A 23421-nucleotide genomic window follows, 5' to 3' on the forward strand; every position below is an offset into this window, starting at 1 on the left:
CCGGAGAGGCGTTAGGAGCCCCATTTTCTTCCTCATGGGTTTCTATCCAGTCTTATCACACGAATACTAGAATTCGGAACCTATTCATGAGGATGAGTGGGTAACCAAAGTTGTTCATGAGACATGAGCCCAATCCAAGGAAACATAGACCAGCCTTTCTCAAGTTCCGAAATTCTTTCTCCGGGCTCAAAAGCCCATGTCAAAGGACCATGCACCCAGGCCCATACGCAAGTTTATGGACCTAAAGCAGCCCATAAGCAAATCAAGCCTACATGGACTTCCGCTCGTATGTCTTTATCACAAACAAAGATAAAGACACAGAGGATGCAAGTTACTGAAGGGTTCATCGCCATATCACTTCCTGGTGCGTGATTATCCATTTAATTAAACTCAATTCGATATCGTTTTCACATATTCACTGTGAAATTGAGAAATTTACGCTACTATTGCTCTCTAGTTTCCTCAATTTCTATTTAGTTTGACTTACACTTGCAGTTGCTGGTGGTTTTCTGCAGTATTACATTGTCAAGGTGATCATATGTGAGGGCTCTGTTGCTTCAATGGTAGGTTCCGTTTCCCCCATTATTTCTTTTTTGCTTTCTTGATGGTATTGTTTGGAATCTCTGAATGGTAATTTAGGGTTTCTGCAGTTTGACTATGTTTAGATTCTCTGTCATGTACTTGGTCTGAATCGTCTGATCGGGTCTGCTTCTGACCCTTTACTTTGTGAGCATCAATATTCAATCTTTTCTGTTAGATTCTTCTTCGTAATAAAATCTGAGCTTAGCTCTACTCTATTTTCTCTATTTGACACCTTTCACTAGGTCAAAGCTTAAAAATGAAATTTTTTTTTGAATTTCGATTATTGTTCTCCTTCGTTATTTCAATCTCGGATTTCAATTGCGTCTTCCTTATTTGCTTATATTTTTGTATTGTTTCTGGTTTCCACTAATTGACTTGCTTTTGCATTCAAAGGGTATTGCGTTTTCTGTTGTATTTTAAATACTATTCATTTGGAAACTGGGAAAATGTGGAAACTAAATGAAATAAGGATCCACTCCTGTTCTGGCTTTCAAAGCATAGAGAAGATGCTCAATGAGGTGGATGTATGAAGACTAGTTGAAGGGGATTTGTTGTTATTTCTAGTGCCATTAACAAGTCATTCTAGGATTCATCTCCTGTTTTTTTCCTCTTATAATTCACGCGATAGGCATCAGTCTTTTCTTATTGTTCTAGTTCTCTTTCATGTTCTTCCAAATACCCGTAGCGAAATAGGTATCTATTTTGTCATTTTAATAGACTAACATGCATAAATAGTGTCCAGTTCTTTTATGAATCATGTATCATGAACTCCTTTTAAGGAAAGTTGCTGGTAGGCAACTGGACAAGTTAGCCCTAAACAAATTTTGGGATAAGAATGGCCAATTTCACTTGTTTTGTTTCATTAGTTGGTGTATATTTGTGGGGTTGTGCTTGTGTACTGAGGTTCAGCCACAATGAACACAAACTATAAAGAAAGTCCTAATACATTGGTGTGTGATGAGAAAATAACAGGACTTGCATTTGAATTAACATCTCAAAAGGTAGACCAGGTTGTAAGGTTGTTTTTCGTGTCTTAAAACTCACTTATTCACCTATCAAGGAGAGATGAATTGGATGAAGTCACAGATAGAATAGGCAAAAATAAAATAAAAAATTAAAAGCAAAATTTTGATTTTCTGCATTTCTGTTACATTTTCCTCAAAAGACAAGGGCCTTGAGCTGAAAAGAGTCCCAAACCATTTCATTTCGTTGGAATTATTTGATTTCCTTGTTCCAGACAATGGATCTGAGTTACTGAATCTCCATGTATTTCCTCTTACTTTGTTTTCTCAGTGGTCAAGTAGAGCAGAGGAGTTTGAAAGCTGAAACTGGTATTTCAAATTCTCTTTCACAATGGCTATGAAGCCATCAAATAATATCTGGATTCGACGCCAGCAGTGCCCATGTGGAGATTGGAAATGTTATATCAAGTATGAAGGTGATGATCAGATGTCCACAAGCTCTCAGCTAGTAAAGAATGAGATAACTTCAACAACATTGACTGAATCAGTCTTTACTCCTTATGTGGGTCAAATATTCAAGAGTGACGATGAAGCTTTTGAATACTACAGTAATTTTGCTCGGAAGAATGGATTTTCAATTAGAAAAGCGCGGTCCACAGAAAGCCAAAACTTAGGTATTTATAGGCGAGATTTTGTTTGTTACCGGTCTGGATTTAATCAACCAAGGAAAAAGGCCAATGTAGAGCATCCTAGGGACCGGAAGTCAGTGCGATGTGGATGTGATGCAAAATTGTATTTGACAAAAGAAATTGCTGATGGTGTCACTCAATGGTACATTTCACAATTTAGTAATATTCACAACCATGAATTGTTGGAAGATGACCAAGTGCGGTTGCTACCTGCATACCGAAAAATACAGGAAGCGGATCAAGAACGGATTTTATTACTCTCTAAAGCTGGGTTTCCAATAAATAGGATAGTGAAGGTGCTGGAGTTAGAAAAGGGGGTTCAACCTGGACAGTTGCCCTTCATAGAGAAGGATGTTAGGAATTTTGTTAGGACTTGTAAGAAGACTGTTCAAGAAAATGATGCTTTGCTCACTGAGAAGAGAGAAAAAGATACCCTAGAACTCCTTGAGGCCTGCAAGGCATTGGCAGATAGGGATGCTAACTTTGTCTATGATTACACCACAGATGAAAATAACAAGGTTGAAAATATTGCATGGTCGTATGGGGAGTCTGTACGTGCTTATGCAGTGTATGGTGATGCAGTTACTTTTGACACCACGTATCGTTCTATCACCTATGGATTACTCCTTGGGGTGTGGTTTGGTATTGATAATCATGGTAAGGCAATTTTCTTTGGGTGTGCATTGCTACAAGAAGAAAATTCTCACGCATTTGCATGGGCTTTACAGGTTCGTGGGCAAAAATTTTTCTGATTGCTCTGCATCTATTATCAGTTTATCACGTCTCTTTTAATTTTGTGCTTTTGAACAGACTTTTCTTCGGTTTATGAGAGGAAGACATCCACAAACAATTCTGACAGATTTAGATCCAGGTCTTACAGATACCATAGCAAGGGAAATGCCTAGTACAAAACATGTTATTTGTATATGGAATATTCTATCAAAATTGTCCTGCTGGTTCTCTCTGCCTCTTGCATCACAGTATGAGGATTTTAAAGCTGAATTCGACATGTTGTGTCATCTTGAAACCATAGAAGATTTTGAACATCAATGGAACCTTTTTGTTGGTCGATTTGGACTTGTTTCAGATAAACATATAGCCTTACTATTTTCATACCGAGCATCCTGGCCATTGTCCTATATCAGAGGTTACTTTCTGGCCCGGGCAATGACAGCCGAGTTTTCACAATCTCTGGACACATTCCTGAAGAGAATTTTGAGCGGACAGACATGTTTGCTAGTATTCTTTGAGCAGGTATGTCGGTGGCATGATTTTTCTTATGCAACTTCTCAATACTTGATCAACTGTTTTTCAAATCTTCAAGGGTGTTGCAGGTTGCAGCTGCTGCCAGCTTTGGGAATCAAACCAGGGAACCAATGCAGTATATTCATATCAAGACATGCATGCCTCTTGAAGAACATGCTCGGAGCATTCTTACGCCTTATGCCTTCAATGTCTTCCAACGTGAAATTGCGCTGTCCATGCATTATGCTGCTTCAGAAATGGAAAATGGATCGTATCTTGTCCGACACTACAAGAAGATGGATGGGGAGTGTCTTGTGATTTGGATATCAGAAGGTGAGCAGATTCACTGTTCCTGTAAAGAATTTGAACATTCAGGAGTATTGTGCAGGCACTCTCTTCGAGTACTTGTCATGAAAAACTACTTTCAGCTCCCAGAAAAATATTTCATGCTTCGCTGGCGACAAGAAAGTTCATTATACCATTTGGATGATATGAGCAATCAAAATATCAGTGATGAGTGTGCGCAAGCCTTTCATTCTCTTGCTGAAACTCTGTTGACAGAATCATTGATCTCCAGAGAACGTTTTAATTATGTTCACGGAGAACTTGCTGGACTCCTTGATCGTGTTAGAGATATGTCATTGACTGATGAGTTTACTTTGAATGTGGCAGTTAACAATGCAAGTGAGACTTAGGTTTGCCGATATAACTGCAGTGGAAGCAAACTGTTTGGCCAAATATTTAGACGTTCGTCGGGAAGATTAAGTACAGAGGTGCTGAAGGTATAAAGATAATAGGCAATGACTGAGATTAATAGTTGTGCAATCTGAGCAATACAATAGAAACAGAGTAGACTACAAATTTGTGATTGATTGTATAGGCTATACAAGATTCTCCTTTGAACTGTTTTCACTTGGGAGGTTTTACCCTGTTAGGTTGAGGCAGAATTCTTGTCACTGGTTCTATATTCCTCAGTGCAATGTATAGCATTTGTACTGAACAAAGGTGTACAATATGTACTTAATAGGCCAATAACAGGTTATCTGTGAAAGTGTCTAGGTACATAACACTTTTCACAAGTCTTCCTAAACTCTTTTAGTTGTTTCAATCATTGGGAAACATAAACAATATTCCGTCAAAAAGGATTCAAATTCACTAGAGAAACCCATCACTCGATCATTGTGCTTGGCAAGCACGTAACAGCTTGATATCGGAGCAGGACATGACTGAGCAGCGACTAAGCCACTTAGAGGGTCAATTTGGAGCCTTAAGCAAGGAGATACAAGAGATGTTCGCAACCATGAACGATCGTTTTGATTAAGTATTGGGTAGTCAACTGCGCGATCAGGGAGAGTTCAAATACTCAACAAGGAGGAAGGACATGGAATACGGGTCGAACTTCACAATCCTCTGTTCATAAATTAGTCAAATTGAACATTCCACGTTTCAAAGGAGGGGAGGACCCTATTAGTTGAATTTGGGGCATATCAGTTCTTGGAACTTGAACATGTGGCTCCAGAAGAATGTGGGGCTTTGGCTGCTTATCATCTAGAAGGGGAGGCCCAACTTTGGTTTCAGCTACTGAAAGAGGAACAACCGCTGATTAACTGGGATATGTTGAAGGAAGGACTCCACACTAGGTACAGCCCAACACAATACAATGATTTCTTTGGTGACTTGACCAAGCTGAAACAAACGAGCTCGGTGCAGGATTTTCAAGGACATTTTGAGCGGTTATTGAGATGCTGTTGAGAAGTTGACACCATCACAGCAAATAGGGTGTTTTGAGTGGACTAAAAGAGGAAATTGGAGTTGGCATAATGACCCGACAACCATATCGGCTGCCAATGGGCTTAGTAGATTGTATGAGATACGATATCAATCTTCTTGGGGGTCTCAGCAAATCGAGGCAACCAAAGATCCACTCTCTAATACGACAATACCAACAATTCCATTCAAAAGGTTTTCTCCTATTAGGCTCAAGGATAGGCGAGACAAATGCCTTTGTTTTAATTGTGAAGAAAAGTACAACCCTGGCCACAAGTGCAAGAAGTAATTCTTGCACGAGGGGTGTTGGGCAGAAGCAGAAGATGAAGTTGATGATTCGGGAGGCGAAGACCTAGAGAGTATGAAGTTGCGTTACCTAGAATTCTCCCTTAGGGACGAGTATTTGCAGTTGGAGGAAATTTTAGGGTCCAGCTTACATGCTTACAAGTCTATACAAGTAGGTCACATGCCACCTCAAGCAAGTGGTGTAGATATTATCTCGATTATGCCGTCTAGTAGTTACATGTTAGTGTAAGTGTGGTGTTGTACGGAAATGATATGTATTCATAAGATTTTTCATACATAATTATGTGACAATTACATTGTTTTAACAATCCCTTATTGCATTCGTCTTAGTCTCTTATTACATTTTTTCTATCCAACACATTGTTTCTGACTAGGAGGCGGAGTGCAAGTATTGCACAGCCTTATGGTTCCTAAAAAGGTGGAGTAGTTATGTATATATTTTAAAAAAAACATATATATGTTCGTGTTTTGAAATAAAGAGATTATCAAGTAAAAATTCAGCTACAAATTTCTTTCTAGGAGGCTCATTACCCTCAAAGTGACCAATAAACTATTTTAATTGTTTCAATCATTGAAAACCATAAACAATATTCCACTAAAAAGGATCCAAATACCCTATATAAGCTTGCCAATCGATCAATGTCGCAAACACATACGTAACACTTTACCTCTAGAATACTCATGAACAGGATAATTATTTTAGAACCAAAAAATGCATTGTTTCTATGCTACGCTTACAACAAGAATAAGATGGGGTACATTTTGAAAAGAAAACCAATCACCCCCCATTCAAGTTGTTTGCACTGCAAGACAGTCACTCCATGTCCTGTGGAGCAAAATCAAACAGATGAATATCATCATTTCCACCTGTAGCTACGTACCTCTCTGTAGCAGCAATGGCATTCAGTTCACCAACTCTATCACCTAAACTATACAAATACTCTCCCCCGTCCTTAACCTTCCAGACCCTGATAACCCCATTAGTGCCCATCAATGCATGCTCCTTATTCAGACAACCAACTGTAATTTCCCTCTGATTATGGTTCCCACCAACCTGGAATCTGTAAATATCCTGCAAATTTGGCACCCGACTCACCCTTCCCAAACCAAACCCTTCAACGGCCACACAAGCTTCTTCATTAGCATCAAAACTACCCACAACAATATCTTGCCTCATTTCGTTAACCAGTTGAAGGGCATCATGCCTCATGTCGAAGACTGCGACCCGTGAATGGGTACAAGCGCAAGCTATTCCTTCACTGTTGACCCGAACCCGGGCCAGGAACTCGGCCCAGTCCGTCACCATGTTGAGGCCTGACGTACCCGCGTAGTGGTCCATGAAATTGCCGCCGAAAAACAGAATCTCTTCAGTCGCCGCGTCCCACACGCAAAATGACCGATTTGGCATTCCGGCGTACATCCCCACCCAGAATCGCTCGTTACCGGCAAAACTAGCACACGATCCGTCTCGTACGTACTCACCCATTCGGATGCGACGAACTGGTGTCTCTTCGTTGATCATCGCCGCGTGTATGTCGCCGTCAAGTGTTGAGAAAACGATTTTGTGGCCGGTGAGGATGATTCCCGATATGGAGGCAGCGAACGCGCCGATGCGGAAATCACGCTCCAGGGGTCGGAACGTGCGGATCTCTTGGCGACTGGCGACATCGAACACACGTACCGCTCCGTCAAGGAAACCACAAGCGAGGTACGTGTCAGTAAGGGCAACGCAGCGGCATGTAGTGCCGTCGAACAGATTCCTGATGTCAGAGTGGTCAAACCGGAGTTCGTAGTGCCTGGCCCGCCCGGTTCGGAAGTTGCGCGCAATACGGTGGTTGTAAATGTATTCCTCCCGCCACGTGGGGCGGACGCGCATGGTCTTCCCCCAAACGACTCGCACCAGCCTTTCCCATAAAAGCTCCGATTGCGACGCCGCTCGCCACGTGGAGCTGACCTGGATGTAAACAAAGCCACGTGGTCGCGTTAGGTTAAAATACATAAGCATGCATGCACGTGAAACTGTGTGGATAATCACGAGACGGTAACGTGTTAAAAAGGGATTAACAGTTGTAAATTAAATACTTGGGAGTCGAGCAGAGCACATATATTGATATATATACATATATATGTATCTATATATGTATACATACATACATAAAAGGGAAGTTCAGATGTCAGAGATGTAAATAAAGAGTAATGTTTCTTTTCTTCCAAGAAGACTATAGACTTGTCTTGTTGCAAAGACTTGTACGATATACATCCTCCTATCAGGGAGACAGTGACATCTCTCTCTGTCTATTAAGCTGAGCTACCAGCAACTACACAACTCAATTCTGCATATAGTCAAAAATATGTATATATATGTAGAGAGAAAAAGAGAGAGAAGGAGAGATGGGGAACAAGAACATAAGGGACAAAAAAGCAACACTTAGGGTGTTGGGTTGGGTCAAGGAGAAGCACTTTGATGGTCTTTGGGACAGTTAATATTTTATAGAAAAAACAAAAACCGTGGATGCAGTCCATACAAAAGTAACACACAGATATATATATATATATATATATATATATGTATGTATAGATATGATTACAGCTTAGAAGCGCGGCTTCCTACACAAGTTGTTTCTCTCTCTTTCATTTCCAAGAAAGGGTGCTCAAAGGGTACCTGCTTTCGTTAAAAGCAGCGAAGAGATGTATATATAGCCAGCCAATTCGATCCCAAATTTGTCTCTTTGCGGGACTCTCTCTCTCTCTCCCTAGGCTCTCTCCTTTCACTTCCTAGCATATGCTAGGAGCCTATGACTTATGTTTCATTGATTACCAAAAATCCTTCGAAGATCTGTGTGTATATATGTACATTTTGCTGTTTGAAAAATGAAGAAAATTGAGTCAAAAAGAAAGTGACTTTTTTGAGAAGCTTAAGAAGAGAAGAGACCACGCCAAGAAAGGTAAGACTAAGAGAGGAAATTCAAAACCAAAAAAACCCTTTTTCCCCCAACGATATGAAAGAGTACACTGGAGGGTCCCAAAAATAGACATTTCTTAAGTAGCTAAAAGGAAAGTAAACTATAACTGCCCATATGAATGAAACTACATTTTCTGAAAGTGACATTGAATATTGGTCATAACTAATGGACCCATCATCAAAAAGGCTCCCCCAAATGCACCCATTTATTGAGTAGTCCCCAACCATTCAAGATCAATTAATTTCTCACACAAAAACCCATTAAATAAATAATAAACAAACGCTGTTTTATTAATGTCCAACAACACCCCCTGTTGACCAGACCTAGAATGTTAAAGAGAAACAAAATGATGATAAAGATTCCAATATTATTATATCAAATTATTCCGATTGTTACGTTAGACACGTAGAATTTAAGTGAATTCGTAAATTTCACAACTTATATGAAAATCATGTGCGTAAAACTCAAAAATCATGAAAACTAAAATATTAGCTGTTGAGATCTCTACCATGACTAGAAAAAAGAAATGGGAATGTGGCATACCATGAAGAGGTTGGCAATTTCCTGAGCCGCTGCAAGACGAGTGCCACGCTCAGCAACAGCGATCGCAATCGACACTATGATTGTCTCCACGAAATCTTCAGGCCAGATTTCGATGTCCCACCCTGGTCTTGGCCTCCTCGCTCCACCATTTCCTCCTCTTGTTGCGGATGAAGAAGAAGAAGCACCGGAACCAGATGTTGACATGAAATTTTGTTTTCGAAAAATAATCCAAGTGGGTCAAAATAATACGGAACAAGGACAAATAAAGTGTAGAAAAAGACACAAACCCACAGATATAGTGGGAGGGAGAGGGAGAGAGGGAGATGGAGAGGGACCCAAAAGGCCAAAACTAGTGTGTGTTTAGGGATTCTTTAGAATGCGACCTTTTGTTTATCCGGACAAAGTGTATACATATGTGTATATATACATACACCGGCAATTTTCGGGCTAGTTTGTTTCTTTTTTTCTCTCCCCAGCCACCAAAGGCGGCGGAGCAGTAGTTTTGAGGATTGGGAGGGTGAAAACTGTTGGAATGAATTTGTGACGGTGTGTTTTCTACTTTTCTTATTCAAATATGATATCAGAATGAATCTCTCCCATCGGGTCCGACCCGAATGTTTGATGTGGATTGTGGACCTACCATGTTGGTTTTTTGGTTAGATATCATCTGAGAATGGGTATCCATTGGATCCGACCCGAATGTTTGATATGGACCTACCATGGTGGGGTTTAGATTTGGGTTTGTGTATAGGTAGATAGATATTCCTGTTGGTCACATCACTGCAAAAACTGCAGTTTTGACCCTCAATTCTTTTCTGCCCATATCAAAACAGTATTGACCCATCCATCACTACCACTCTCATTTCATTAATTAATCATATCCTAATTAAATTACAGCAATTATTTTTTGCCATAATTTTAATTAATTTTTTTCAAGGCCTTTAGTCCATCCAAATCGAAAATGATAAAAATCTCTCCGATTAATATTCCATTTTTTCCTGAGTTGGATGTATAGGACTCAAATAAATTCATGGGCTCCACATGTCTAACGTGATGGACATAAAATCATGTGCGTATAACTAAACAATTAAGATAATTGAAATATCACCTGTTGGGATTCCTATCATTAGGGTTGTCCAAAAATATCGTATCAAACCGAATCGATTATTTAATAAGTTATTATCAAATGTATATTATTGAGGACCGATCAAAAAATTAAAAAAAAACTGATGAAATTGTCAATAATCAATCAATCCGTTAAATTTACCAAAATGATATATATCCATAATTTTGATGTTCGTAAGTGTCCATAATCTAGGTGGCATGAGAAGAAGTGTGGGGGATCATTTTGTATTTAATGGTCCCCCACACTTCTACTCATACCATCTAGATTATGGACATTTATGGACATCAAAATTCTAGACATGTAATATTTCCGTTAAATTTATATTAAACAATTAATAAAAACTGACCGTGAACACCCCTAACTCCATATAAATACTTAGATCATCCTACTTGATAAATTAATGTGAAGAGTTGAATGTGTAAAAAGACCAAAACAACCACGTGATGAAGAAAGGCGTGAGGTGTTGTCGCTCATGTGTTGTGCCCCAGTGAGCAGTGCATATGATGTGTGAATAATCATTGAAAAATGTCGAAAAAAAACTCAATTTCCATAGAATCTGCGTAAAGGGAGGGATTTGGATTTGGATTTGGATTTGGATTTGGATTTGCAGTAATGATTTTACACAGAGACTCTCCCCTCATGGCTGGATGATCCTTGTCTTTGCATTTTCATTACAATTGCTTGTCTTTTTGACTTTATTATATCTATACATACATATATATATAATATATATATATATATATATATTTGAGTCTTGTGTAGGGTAATTAGTTGATTATAGACTTTAGTTTACGGAGACAAAGAAAAGAGAGTGTGGAAGTACATTGACGTATGTGTGTGGGTCTCTGTCTGGTCTGGTGAGTGGGGTCACACGAATGAGACCGTACTTTTTGACTGAGAAGGGAGGGGATGGCAGGCATGCTTATGTCTAATCACTGATCTTCATTTATAATATACATACATATATATATATATATATATATAAAATGTGTTGTTGTCTCGTTCGCTTGCTTTCAATGCTACAGAGAGAGATATAGATATATATATATAATCCCCTAAATGGCAGGCTGTCTCTGGTGTCCTACAACATGGACATCAGGACATACTATATCTACCAAGTCTCGACTAGGGTGTGTTGTGAGATTTCCGTCAAGTCACTGTGACAGGTGAATTATATATATTTGTGATCAGATTGCTTACACGTTCTTCGATTCAAATTACATGTCATCCCCCTCTCCAATAAAGCCCCCTTCATTTTCATCAGGGTGTCAATCACTCTGTTGGGTAAAACTTATTTGGATTAGATTATTTGCATCAATTTCTCTTATGTTAACAGATTTTTTAAAATACAGATAAAATATCACTTTTCAATGGTTTTTGAAAAAATATTAATTTTATATTAATCTAAACATAAAAAATCAATTAAAAATTAATAATTATTCACATATTTCAACTAAAAAATCAATAAAATAAAATTTTTTATTTTAAAATAAATAAAAAAAATACGGGCCATTTTTCTAGAGTTCGCTCGAGACCCCTGTAAACTCAGGTACGGCATTGTCACTTTTCTTTATTTTACAAATTTTTTATCCAAACAACACTATATCATATTATTATCATATTCTCTATCCCATTAAAATAATACTTCTTTCTTTATCTTTTATTATTTTATAAATATAAATTAATTTTATTGAAAAAAACAAAAATAACGTTTTGTTTTCCAAAATCAAGAACATGTACCCAGAACATGCCTCCAAAATTCTAGTGGATGAAATCAAGAACATGGACCCATATTTAAATTCTAATGGATGAAACATACATTCAGCTCCAGATGGTAATTCATAGAATCAGTGTATCTCATCAACCTGGGTAAACATGGCATTTCCGAATTAATTATTACAGGAACAAGTAAACTAGTGATATGGATTCTCACAAATATAAACACAAGTTTCGATTGTGAAAATGTAAATTTAGAGTGCTGGTTCAAGTCCAGACCATTGTTCTCTGCAAATTTAGAAGAGAAAGGACTGTTTACTTTGTGGGTTTTGGAGAATGAAATCAGGTAGAAGCTTGAAATCTGTGAAGCCGAGATGACCGATCCGCAAAGCTGTGAAATCGGTGACCAGCTGCAACAAGATCGACGCCCAACGGTGAACAAGATGACGGTTATCTGAGAGAAAGAGAGGAGAGAGAGCGAGAGATTCAGTCGCAGAGAGAGGAGATGTGTTGAAGAGAGAGGAGAGAGAGAGAGTCAGATAAAGTTAACAAAAAATATTATTTTATTTTTAAAGATGTGAAAAGTAATTTTCTAAATGTACGGAATTAATGTAACAATACAGAACCATGTTTACGTAATATGATGTGTATGTTTTTATACACGAATCATTAGTTGAAACAATAAAAATGATTTATATTAGTATTTAATTTTTCTTCCGCATTTAAAAAAAAACACTTAACTTGCAATCGAAGACTCAAAATAAATTAGTTTATAAATTGATTTTATAAACTGTTAGTGAAATAAATTGTCAAGATGTTTGATAAATTTGATAATTGAGACTAATTTATAAATTGTGAATAATCTATTTAAGTTTAATTTAAGAGAAGAATAAATATTATTAAAAAAAAAAGAATTGTGTAAATCATTATAGTATATTATTTATGAATTTTTATATTAATAAAATTTCTATATGTTGACTAACCGAATTTGCAGATTCTTTGACTGTGAAACTATTCATAAACTTCAACGACGAAATTATTACGTTTGAAACATAAGGGATTCAGTTGTAATAGATCCTATATGTCAGTGATCAAATGTATATATCATTTATCCGATAAAACTTACATGTTGTCAAAAACTCAAAATAAATTGATTTATAAACTGTCAGGTGTTTGGTGAATTTTACGGCTAATATTAGCTTATAAACTATGAAAAATCTATTTAAGTTTAATTTAAAAGATAGAATAAAAATTGCTGAAAAAATAAGAACCGTGTAAATCATTATAGTAAATTACTTAAGACTTTTTATTCTTATAAGATATTTTTATATTAATAAAATTAATATTAATATTTTAAAAAGTTGATAATATTATCTTGATAAAAGAAACGGAAAAAAAAGAAAAAGAAAACAGCAACTACTCTACAATAAACTTCAATTTATAGCTTATTTTTTTGGGACTTTGTAAAGCATACTTCCCCCAACATATAAACTAAGTTATAAGTTTTACTAAACAGGCTAAATGTAGAGAGTTAACTTAAGTCCTCTAGTGAAAGAATTTATCCCAAGCCAACTCGTCCACCTCTTTATTTATGCATGCCCTTTCTTCAACAAAAGTTGTTTCCTTTGTATTCATTCATCTATATGACTCACCTGGGCTTGGTATGAGTTGGCTAGACAAATAAATTCTTCTAATCCTGAATAAAGTTGGATTCTCTAGTATGAGGATCCAGTAGAGAGTTCAATTCTCCACATTAATACTTGGTAATGTAGGAGAGGTGTTTGATTAGAGAGTTCCAACTTAATTAATAGTTTCTAGGCCCATTGGCTTTAATGATAAGCAGACTATTATGGGAGGCCCAAGTGGAGATACTGGGCTCATTAATGATTGGGCCTAAAAATGTGTTCAGGAACTCATTTCAATCCAATTGGTAGCTAAAAGTCCAACATAATGGATCCAGAATCCAAGAGAGACGTGTGTCTGTTTGCTGTTTGGTCAGGACCACCAACAGCGGCGCTTTGCCAAACACTTCATAATTTTTATGACAGTTTTTTTTTTTTTTTTCACAGCTTGTGAGTTAGTGTTGAAAATCACAATCACCACTCAACCAAACGAAGCCCTCGCCTAAGAACACCGCTGACGCTATTTTTCAATGAGTGATACATACTTGTCCTCAATACTTGGTTTGGTGAAAGGGGCGTGAAGTTTGATATTGAAAAGCGTTACCCAAAGCTGATTTCATATCAAGTATTTGAATATTTTCCTTGACTTATATTGGCATGATCTTTGGGGGCGTGCAACGACTGTTTGTATTGTCCACACATGTATGACCAGATATATGAGATTGTATTTGCACTGGATTTGATTCATCCCCATATGCATTAGATTGATATGAGTTTGTAAACTTTTTATTATTACCAGCAAACCATTAATAATCAAACACCACGTACACTTAAAATTAATTAACAATCAAGTAAGAGTGTGAATGTCAAATTTCATGCACGTTTTGGTGTTTTTTTTTTTTTTTTTTAAAACGATGAGCAGAGAAACCATGGGGACTTTGACGAGTTTTGGCAGTTTCTTGAAAGTCACATAGCGAGGTAAATTTAGAAGTCTTCTTTCCAAAAGCAACAAAAAATACAAGGAATGCCCAACAAGGAGGAAAGATACAATCATTTGTAGCTAAAAGTTCTAATTAAAACAATAAGAACTGCTCTTTTAGATTCCATCAACACTCACTTCAAGCTAAGAGAGCAGTTAGCCATGAATATATATACACGTATATGAATATCAACCCATTTTTGCTGTAATTTGGTGGTTTGTTTTTTCTTGGTCTTCTTCTGTTTACCATCCTCTCGCTTGTTTGCTATGCTTTGTTCACATTATTATGAATATCCATGTATATGCAAGTTGACTTGTATGCATGTGGGCATATAGATATACTCTGCAACAAACAAAATACATAAAAATTAATGGTCATTGTTTACAAAATACTTCACGCGTTTCATACTTTTGTAAGCTTGCAATATATCAAGCCTCTGATCAGCGTGAATGAGAACAGTAACAAACAGTACTCCCTCCCCCCCCCCCCCAAATGCGTCCAACAGACAAGTCCAACACAATACAAAACGATGAAATGATCTCAATTATGGGTGGGGTCATGCAACCCTTTGTGAATCTAATGTCAATATCAATCTTTTATCTTAATTCATATTGTGTATAACTATATATATACACCTTTTGTCTCAGAGGACTTGGGCGTTTTCCTTTCTGTGCCAAACTCCAACACCAAAAGAGACAACTATATAGGTTGGAATTGTTGTGCGGGAACAGTAAAAGATGTTCACGTTTGAATTTTCTGAAAGGTAACTATCTGGGTTTCATATCAATGCAAATAACTAATGCGACAAACTAGAGAAATCGAAAACAAGATCAATCACAAACAAGAGAACGATTTTACATGGTTTGGCCAATCTTACATACATCCACGGATGGCGATGATAAATTTTTATTGATAATCTCTTTCACACGAATCCTTGTAATGGACAAGTTATAAATCCAAAGATTTTCTTGGCTTAATAAGACGCGTTCTAAAGTCATGAGCGCTAAAAGACTCTAGAAATACTGTGATGGGTTTGGCTTGGACTTGAACTTGGAAAAGCAAACAATATCTTACAATAATAGTCAAGTTTGTGTTAGAGAGTCCATTGTTGTTTCCTAACAAGTGGTATCGGAAGGAAGTTGTTTAGCTTGAATGTGAGTTGTACATGTATGGCTTCTAGTTTCACTTGGTGGGCTTAACCTTGGCCCACAAGCGAGGGAGAGATTGTTTAAAAAACTCTCACATTCCTAAAATAAACATATATTTGACAGGTTATAAACTCAAAGGTTTCCTTGACTTAGTGAGACGAGTTTTAAAATCTTGACTTAGTAAAACACATTTTAAAATCGTGAGCCATGAAAGGTCTTGTAAGTCCTATGGTGGGTTGGGCTTGGACTTGAACTAGTGAAAGCGGACAATATTTTATAATAATAGTCAAGTTTGGGCCAGGGAGTCAATTGTTGTTTCCCAACAATAATATTATTCAACATAGTTTCTTAATCAAACAGTAAATCATTAGTTTTGTTGATGGTGAGTATTGAGTATGAAACATAGTGGAGGGAATCTTGTGAAATAAAAAACAAGAGCTTCTTATAGTCATGGCCCACCAACACACACAAAGATTTGCAGAATTTGCACATATTCTCTCTAGTCTACAACTGTATATGCAGATGACACTAAACATGCAGAGAGACTCAAAAGACTTGTGATGAATTTCACAACGGCTCTGAACAAAAACCTTGAAGTGTGTACGACAAAGCAAACAACACAAACAACAAATCCTCCCTTGACTCGAAAACAATATACAAAAGTAAAAAAGGGGCAATTAAAGCATCGGTTTCAGCTCTTCTGTCTTGGACCTTTTCACTTGGCCACTTCTTTCCCTACTCGATACCCCCCCTCTCACACGCATTTTCACAAACACCTTCTCTCCAAATAGTCAAGCAAATACGTACACACACACAAACTCTTCCCCTGTCAAGTAAGATTTTCTCTTCCTCTCTCAAGTCAAATCCCCTGAATCTCACGACACCATATATATCAGGAATTGCTTTATCTCAAGTTTCAGTCACTCACTCAACATGGCACAGCAGCAATTCAATAAAATCCACTATAACTACCACCGACAACCTACGAGACCAAGCAAAGGAGGAGATAGAGAGAAGAGACACAAGTTTTACCTGAACGACCACATTGACATCTTAATCGAGATCCTGAAGCGTCTAGACGGGCAATCCCTAAGTGTGGCGGCCTGCGTTTGTAGACTCTGGTGCACCATCGCTCGCAACGACTCGCTGTGGGAGAACCTCTGCTTCCGGGACGTGTCACCTCCGCCATCCGGTGTGCGACCAGTTGTGGTGGCGTTGGGCGGGCATAGACGGCTTTACATGTTGTGTGTGCGGCCGGTGCTGAGTCGGCTTGGCGAGTTGAGAGTGGGTGAGTCGGGGAGGAGGAGTAGAAGGGTTTGGAGGCAGGAGGAGGTGGTGCAGCAGCTTTCACTGTCTTTGTTTTGTGTTGATTACTATGAGAGGCTCGGAGTTGGGGAGAGATTCGGTGACTCGGCGTCTCCATCGTCTCTCATGTTCCTCTGCATCTGATTTCTTCGCTCAATCAAAAATTATCAAATTATTAATTTAATTGACAGATGAATATCATAAATTCTTTTTTTTTTTTGTTAATTATTAGAGTTTCATCCCTGCTATTTGTTACTACATTAATAAATTCATGACAAAACAACAGCAGAATTCATTTATTATTTTTTTATTTTTCGAATCATTATATATTTTTTGTATGATGACTTAGATAACAGTTAACAGATAACACTCATTGACCAAGTGCTTCGACTCATTGTTATTTGACTCGGTCATTTTCTAAAAAAAAGACGAGACATTTCGAATTATTTATTGACATATAAATGATGTATGCTAGGTGCTATGTATATAAACCCGTGTAATATTGTAGCTAACGCCTTAAGTTTCTCTTTTACGAGTACATTCGCATAAGGTAATTCTCGTGACAATCGACGAGGGAATTACCCCATCGAGTCTAACACGCTTGATTAGAATCTCACATTGAAATATGGACGCTTTGTGGTGCTTGGTTCATATTTATAGAAGATTTTTTTTGAATTAATAAAAAAAATACATAGGAATGACGTTAGAGAACAGAAATAAATAAATAAATAAAAAGGAAAAGATATGAAAAAAAAAAATGAAATAGAAGAATTGGAACAAATTCAAAAACTTTAGAAAACGATATTTCTAATTCTCGAAGAATGAGGGGTAAAGGAGAAAGACCTCTAGCTCTTATTATAAAATTTGTACTGAGAGAACATGATCTATACAATGCATTGCAAACCCAGTATAAAGGCAAAGCAGGGAGAGAGTGTATAAATTCGGTTTTATTACCATTTGTTTCTAAAGTATAGCAGAGAGCATTCTACATCTTTCTTTACTCTGAACTCTGCATTTTTTTTCCCTTTCTTTCTGAATAACTAACAAGCTCTGGCTTGCTTTCTGTGATTGTAAAAGAAAAAATAAACCTGTAAGAATATCTGCTTTATGTAACATTCTTCTTTGCAAATCCCTCGACCAAGTAACATGGACAAGTACTCTGTGTCTCCCCTTCAGATTGTATGACCTATCAAGACTTACCAACTGCATAATTAGTTCTCTACCCTCTATTAGTCCTGTCTGTCTGAATCTCTATGTAGCTGTGGATATGCCTCCCCGTATCGGAGATGCAAATGGGCTATCTGGAAGATTGAGTCCTTGGTTGCTGTTGGAAAAGAGTTCAATATAAAAACAAAATTCCTTGTCAGATATGAAACTCCAACGAAAAAGAATGCGCAGGCGATTTTTACCTATCCGGGTCATTGTAACTGGAGCTAAAAGGCCTGACTTTGTCCTCACTGTTGGAACCGGTGTTCAACACATCCAGCAGATAATTAAGACGCTCAGCGGATGGAAAATCTGCTTGTTCTGGACGGGCGACAAATAAGTAAAAAATATGGAACAAGAAACAGAAATTGCAAGAAGGAAAAAAATCCGGAAAAACATATCAAGAACAGCAACGTTAATGGAAGGCGTAATATCAAACCTTCTGATAGTCTCCACTCGTCCATTGAATAACCGAAATAGGACTGATGGTTCAAGGAATTAGGTGCTAATTGCAAATCTGACAGACGCCTTCGCTCAACTTCAAGAACATGCTCATGTTCATCCATCAGCTGCTTCCTAAGTAAGCTTGAATTATCAGGAACTCTTGGCACTGCAGGAAAATGAACGAAGAACGACGTCAGGTTAATTCGTACATCGCAATCATAACACCAGAATAACAAAACATTGAAGGAGAAGAAACTTTTGATTGAAGGTCTACACACTTGAGTAAAACTCAGAATCTCCACCCAAAAAGTGGTGGTTGTAAAACATAGGATGATGCATTTTCTCAGTGTATTTCCTGCACAAGAAACATCGGGACTGTTAACAACTGCTAAATCACAGGATGGCCGATGGCCATACAATACATCAACAAAGTTAGGCAAGATTTTTTGTCCTAAGCTAGCTGCAAAATTAATATAAGGGATCTAACCATTGAATTATAGAAAGTCAAAGCTCATGATTCTGAACTAGTTACAGCACCCCGTAAATCAAAAAAAATAAATTACCATATTTGAGGCCTCAAATTGATATGTCTTAATCCTGCAATACTTCATTTAAGTAATTATAAGCCCACAATAATTGTCATCCATTTTACGCCAAATTCATCGGTGAATGGCTTTCAAAACTGCAAGCATCCCTCATTCACCAGATCACCAGAATCGTTTTTTTCTTTACAAACAAAGCAAAAAAAGTAAACCCCCAAAAGCAGCCATTTATATGGGGTTAACATGCGTAAAGAATCAAGGTGGATGAGATTAAAGTTGACAACGACACAACAACTAAAAGAAAGGCTACGTAATTACAGCTGCAATGATTTATTAAGACATTATTTGGAAATTTTATGTCAGAAAAACACTACCGATGATTATGTCTAACAAAGTTTAAGGATGAGATAATATAAAATGTACAAAAGGAGGAAGAGAAATAGCGAACCAATAAAACCAGAATCTAACCACAATAAGATAACTTATGATAGAGTTGCTTCAACTTTACACTAAAAGAAGATGATTACGGATTACCAATCAACAAGCTTTGACTTCTCTCTGTAAGGTTTCACCAGAACACGAGCCCCACATACGAAATGAGGATTCGCTTTTGAAAAAATTTGCTTTACAGTCTCTGCAAAAAAAAATGTTACAAACCCAAACATCCTCTTCTGTTGACATGGAATCCTCACATCCCGAACAGGCCCGAATTTGCTACAAAACCAAATCCCAAATAAAGAGTACTTTTAAAACTTGAGAAAATAATTCAGACAAGATAAAGATTAATAACAAGCATTATCTCCGTACTTAAAGTAGTTCGAAACATCTTGCTCGGAAAAAGTACTCTCAGCAGGGAAGGTAAGATAGATCTGCCGAGAACTCGCAACAATGCCACCAGGATCATTTCTTTCACTATTGTACTCCAGGTACTTGGGGATATCTTCTACCAATATTACTGCGTGCTGCCCATGAGGCCTGTCTCAAACAATAAAAATTTCAAATTTTAAAACACTAAAAAAATGCATTCAGAATGCCTAACATAGAATTTACGATTGAATTACCTGTCAACAAGACAAATGCTATTCTTCAATCGAGCGAGAAGCTTCGTCAGACTAAAGCCTGTCTTACCGTGTCTCTGGCTCTCTGTAAGGTACCCCTCGGCCTGAAGAGTCTTCCCATACTTCTCATAATACAGCATTGGCAAAGACGCAATGGAGACTGGATACCCTCTTCTTGATTTCAAAAGCTCAGTGATCTCTAGTTCGAGCTTCTCGATAGACAGAGGAGAAAATAAGTGATCTTCATTTTGGGAATCATTGGAGCCTGGGCTGAACACCTGAGAAAAGCTCTCTGGTATAGGATGGCCATGAAAATACCTACAATTGTTTCCATGTTTACAAAATCCCTTGTTGAAGTAATGGCAAACCTTAACGGGGAATTCAGGCAAACTTGGAGACCTTCTATTAGTTCTAGTACCGAATGCAGGTTCGGTGTAAAACCCACTGCCCAAGAAGTCTGAGTTAATAGGACTAACAGAATCTAATTGACCTTCAACCTTTAAGAATGGAATTTGGTTTCGGAGGCGATAATCTTCAGCAACTGAACCAGAACTTCCTGACTGAACAAAATCCAAATTCTGTACATGTTGCTGATCAGTCACTTGGGATTCCCAATAAGAGTTTGTAGGCCAGAAAGAGGCCGGAGATGAAACCGGACATGATGAAGCCCGGGAATATGGAGCAAATTGCAGATAATGATCAGCAACGGGTGGCGAATTCACCTGCAATGGCAAGATTGAAGCGGGAAAAGCCGGTTTGGATAAACCAAGGTCGGTTTTAGCTTTGTTGATCAATGAATGGATCATATTATCATGGCCAAATGCTAGTCGGATCATCTCACGCTCACCATAATCTTGCAACAGAAGGTACCCTATAACCTTGGTAACATTTTCCGGCTCTAGTTTCTGCACTCTATTGTACACAACCTTTGTGGACTCTGAAAAATCCATCTCAGATTCTCAACTCTGCAAGTGCAGCACACAATTAATACAAACAATGGGAAGATTTATAAAAACTCCATCCACAACCCAGAAATTTGTTACTTAATATATTGATTCTTATCCTCTCATGCAGTGAACCAAGTCATTGACAACTGGTGAGGGAGAAACCAAATAAAGAGGAAAGGAAAGATGTTTATTCCTTTAATGACATTGTAAATTCCATTTCCCACCACCAGATGTATTTCCAGATTAAAAGGACAGAGATCCATATGAGTATATATCCAAAAGAGGAAGAAAATAGCGAGTAAATTATAGTCCATTATTGCCAAGAAAACGAGCTCAAAAAACCACTGCTTTACCAACGAGAGTTGACTTGGTTAACAATCGATTAGGTTAGACATATGTGTTCGAGATTCGATTTCAACAGTAAGTATACCACTGCCTTGAAAACAGCAGCATTTACAAAGAAATACAGAAAACAAGTTTCTTGATTTAGCATAAAAGAGAACTATTCCCCTTGAACAGTTTAAAGGAAAAGAAAAATGAAGGGAAGGCTCTACTGGTAAATTTTTAAAAGCCAGATTCTGATACATCAAAATTTGTGCCTTTGTGGAGCAGAATCTGAGAAAATCAAAGGAAAAAATTGGGTTTCATTGTTAGGTATGATATCATGAATCATGTACTCTTAGGATAATATCAGTAAACAAAATCTCAACAGCCCCATTTCTGCTCTAATTTCCTAATTCAAGCAGTCATTCACATGACTGAAGAAAAAATTATTTTCCCAAAAAGAGGGGAAAAAAAACAGTAACATAAAAAAACCTATTAGAAGAAGCACACAACAAGCAAATCAAAGTTTCTTCTCACTTCCAAACCAACACCCCAAAAAACCTTCCCAGCTGTTCTGAAGAAGAAATCAGTGTACCCAAAAGAAAAACAATCAGTCCCTCCTTTAAGAAACAAAACATTGACAAAGTAAGAAGCACCACCAAACAAAAAAGAAACTCAAAAACATGATAATCTGAACTTAGAACAACAGTTTTCACAACTTTTCTGAAACACCCAAAAAAAAAAGAAAAGTCTTGAGCAAAAGACAACAACTTGAGGACCAAAACGACATAAAAAAGCAGAGTTTTTGAAGCCATTCGTGGACCAAAGATCTGACATAAGAAAACATAACAAAAAAATACCCACCAAATCTTATAAGCCTCTCTCTCTGTGGAAGACGAAGGGGGAAACAAAGTCAGACGAACCAATCCAAGGCCTGAAACTCCTCAATGGCCATGATTGATTGATCACTCTGTTCCTCTATGTCTCTCTGACTTTCTGTCTCTATCTCTGTCTCTCTCACCTTCTCTCTGTCTGTCTTCTTTCTCTGGACTAATTTTATCTTTTCCAATATTCCTCCTCAAAAACGACACTAATTCTTAAAAAAAGCTAAATGACAGAAAGGATAACTTCAAAGGGCGCCTTGTTTTTAGTTCAAATCAACGCACACTTAAATATATTTAGTTATGTACACACTAACACATCCCGCATCTCTCGTCTCTCTCTTTGACTAATAAAAACAGAACAAAAAAATCTAACAGAAAAAATATTGAATTTGATTTAATTTTTCTTTTTCGAATTTATTATCACTTACCTTCTTCCTCCCTATCTTTTAATTTAAACTTTCAAACTTTAAAAACAAAAACAAAAAAAAAAAAAAACTTCTCAAAAATCGTACAGCTCATTGTTTTATCATTAGGCCACTTGTAATGGTAAAGTGTTATTGACAATAATACCCTCATTTCAATCTGGTGGGCTATCAGTGGCTATCAAACTGATGAGTTAAGTGTCATTTTTGAACATAATTCAATCACAAACAATGAAAGTCGACCTACATTAGGGTTAAAGATTAAGCGGGATTCTTGGTTTGTAAAAATGGGATCATCGATCACAACAACCCTTTGCATCTCACCCATTTTTCCGAATCATGCCCTTTGCAGTTTTCACTTTTATGGCACCCACTTCATCCATGACATGTCCAACCTGGCAGTCCTTTGGGTCCTGCTCTCTCCATATATGGCATTATTAAGTTTTTCCCTGATTAGTGGTTCAATAATTCTTTCATGTTTATACACACATAAGTCCACAAAGCGCAAAGTTAAAGAGGAAGGGATGTGAAATGGTAATAAAATAAAATAAAAGGGGTACTTTTGGTAAGAGGATGTACAGCTTGATTATTGATCACCGATTCAACCAACTAAAAAGAGGGTTTGCCAGTTTATCGTCAA

General features: G+C 37.4%; 4 protein-coding genes across 6 annotated transcripts; 2 read left to right on the forward strand and 2 right to left on the reverse strand.

The window, feature by feature from the left end:
• The first annotated feature begins 262 nt into the window (after nt 1–262).
• On the forward strand, nt 263–4568 carry LOC120007771 (putative protein FAR1-RELATED SEQUENCE 10). 2 transcript variants are annotated; one of them, XM_038858203.1, is made up of 6 exons: nt 263–364; nt 516–563; nt 1876–2961; nt 3044–3487; nt 3568–3811; nt 4151–4568. In XM_038858203.1, exons 3-6 carry the CDS (start codon nt 1936–1938, stop codon nt 4171–4173), a joined length of 1737 nt encoding a protein of 578 aa, XP_038714131.1. In that variant the 5' UTR covers nt 263–364; nt 516–563; nt 1876–1935; the 3' UTR covers nt 4174–4568. The 2 variants fall into 2 exon arrangements, with proteins under 2 accessions (XP_038714131.1, XP_038714130.1); XM_038858202.1 differs by having other exon boundaries at nt 3568–4568.
• A 1602-nt stretch (nt 4569–6170) lies between these two features.
• Nucleotides 6171–9573, reverse strand: LOC120007222 (transcriptional regulator STERILE APETALA). Its single transcript, XM_038857432.1, has 2 exons — nt 9058–9573; nt 6171–7505 (listed from the first exon to the last, which is right to left on the reverse strand). The coding sequence occupies exons 1-2, from the start codon at nt 9259–9261 to the stop codon at nt 6366–6368; spliced, it is 1344 nt and encodes a 447-aa protein (XP_038713360.1). The 5' UTR covers nt 9262–9573; the 3' UTR covers nt 6171–6365.
• Nucleotides 9574–15968: 6395 nt separating this feature from the next.
• LOC120007741 (F-box protein SNE-like) lies at nt 15969–17188 on the forward strand. The gene has a single exon (XM_038858154.1). The coding sequence runs from the start codon at nt 16583–16585 to the stop codon at nt 17096–17098; it is 516 nt and encodes a 171-aa protein (XP_038714082.1). The 5' UTR covers nt 15969–16582; the 3' UTR covers nt 17099–17188.
• Nucleotides 17189–17776: 588 nt separating this feature from the next.
• On the reverse strand, nt 17777–22592 carry LOC120007925 (zinc finger CCCH domain-containing protein 18-like). Of its 2 annotated transcripts, none has more exons than XM_038858415.1 (8): nt 22340–22592; nt 20208–21169; nt 19954–20121; nt 19681–19860; nt 18883–18959; nt 18600–18770; nt 18364–18472; nt 17777–18278 (listed from the first exon to the last, which is right to left on the reverse strand). In XM_038858415.1, exons 2-8 carry the CDS (start codon nt 21152–21154, stop codon nt 18206–18208), a joined length of 1725 nt encoding a protein of 574 aa, XP_038714343.1. In that variant the 5' UTR covers nt 21155–21169; nt 22340–22592; the 3' UTR covers nt 17777–18205. The 2 variants fall into 2 exon arrangements, with proteins under 2 accessions (XP_038714343.1, XP_038714342.1); XM_038858414.1 differs by having other exon boundaries at nt 18364–18481; nt 22340–22588.
• Between the last annotated feature and the right edge of the window lie 829 nt (nt 22593–23421).

Source organism: Tripterygium wilfordii, chromosome 10 (genome assembly GCF_013401445.1).
Source record: "Tripterygium wilfordii isolate XIE 37 chromosome 10, ASM1340144v1, whole genome shotgun sequence".
NCBI classification, from domain to species: domain Eukaryota; kingdom Viridiplantae; phylum Streptophyta; class Magnoliopsida; order Celastrales; family Celastraceae; genus Tripterygium; species Tripterygium wilfordii.

Coding starts and splice junctions, on each gene's coding strand:
- LOC120007925 (XM_038858414.1), bottom strand. CDS start 21,154: ATGGATTTTTCAGAGTCCACAAAGGTTGTGTACAATAGAGTGCAGAAA. Junction 19,861..19,953: donor GATGTTTCGAACTACTTTAA/GTACGGAGATAA, acceptor TTGGTTTTGTAG/CAAATTCGGGCCTGTTCGGG. Junction 18,771..18,882: donor AGATTCTGAGTTTTACTCAA/GTGTGTAGACCT, acceptor ATTTTCCTGCAG/TGCCAAGAGTTCCTGATAAT.
- LOC120007771 (XM_038858202.1), top strand. CDS start 1,936: ATGGCTATGAAGCCATCAAATAATATCTGGATTCGACGCCAGCAGTGC. Junction 2,962..3,043: donor CATTTGCATGGGCTTTACAG/GTTCGTGGGCAA, acceptor GCTTTTGAACAG/ACTTTTCTTCGGTTTATGAG. Junction 3,488..3,567: donor TGCTAGTATTCTTTGAGCAG/GTATGTCGGTGG, acceptor AGGGTGTTGCAG/GTTGCAGCTGCTGCCAGCTT.
- LOC120007741 (XM_038858154.1), top strand. CDS start 16,583: ATGGCACAGCAGCAATTCAATAAAATCCACTATAACTACCACCGACAA.
- LOC120007222 (XM_038857432.1), bottom strand. CDS start 9,261: ATGTCAACATCTGGTTCCGGTGCTTCTTCTTCTTCATCCGCAACAAGA. Junction 7,506..9,057: donor AAATTGCCAACCTCTTCATG/GTATGCCACATT, acceptor GTTTACATCCAG/GTCAGCTCCACGTGGCGAGC.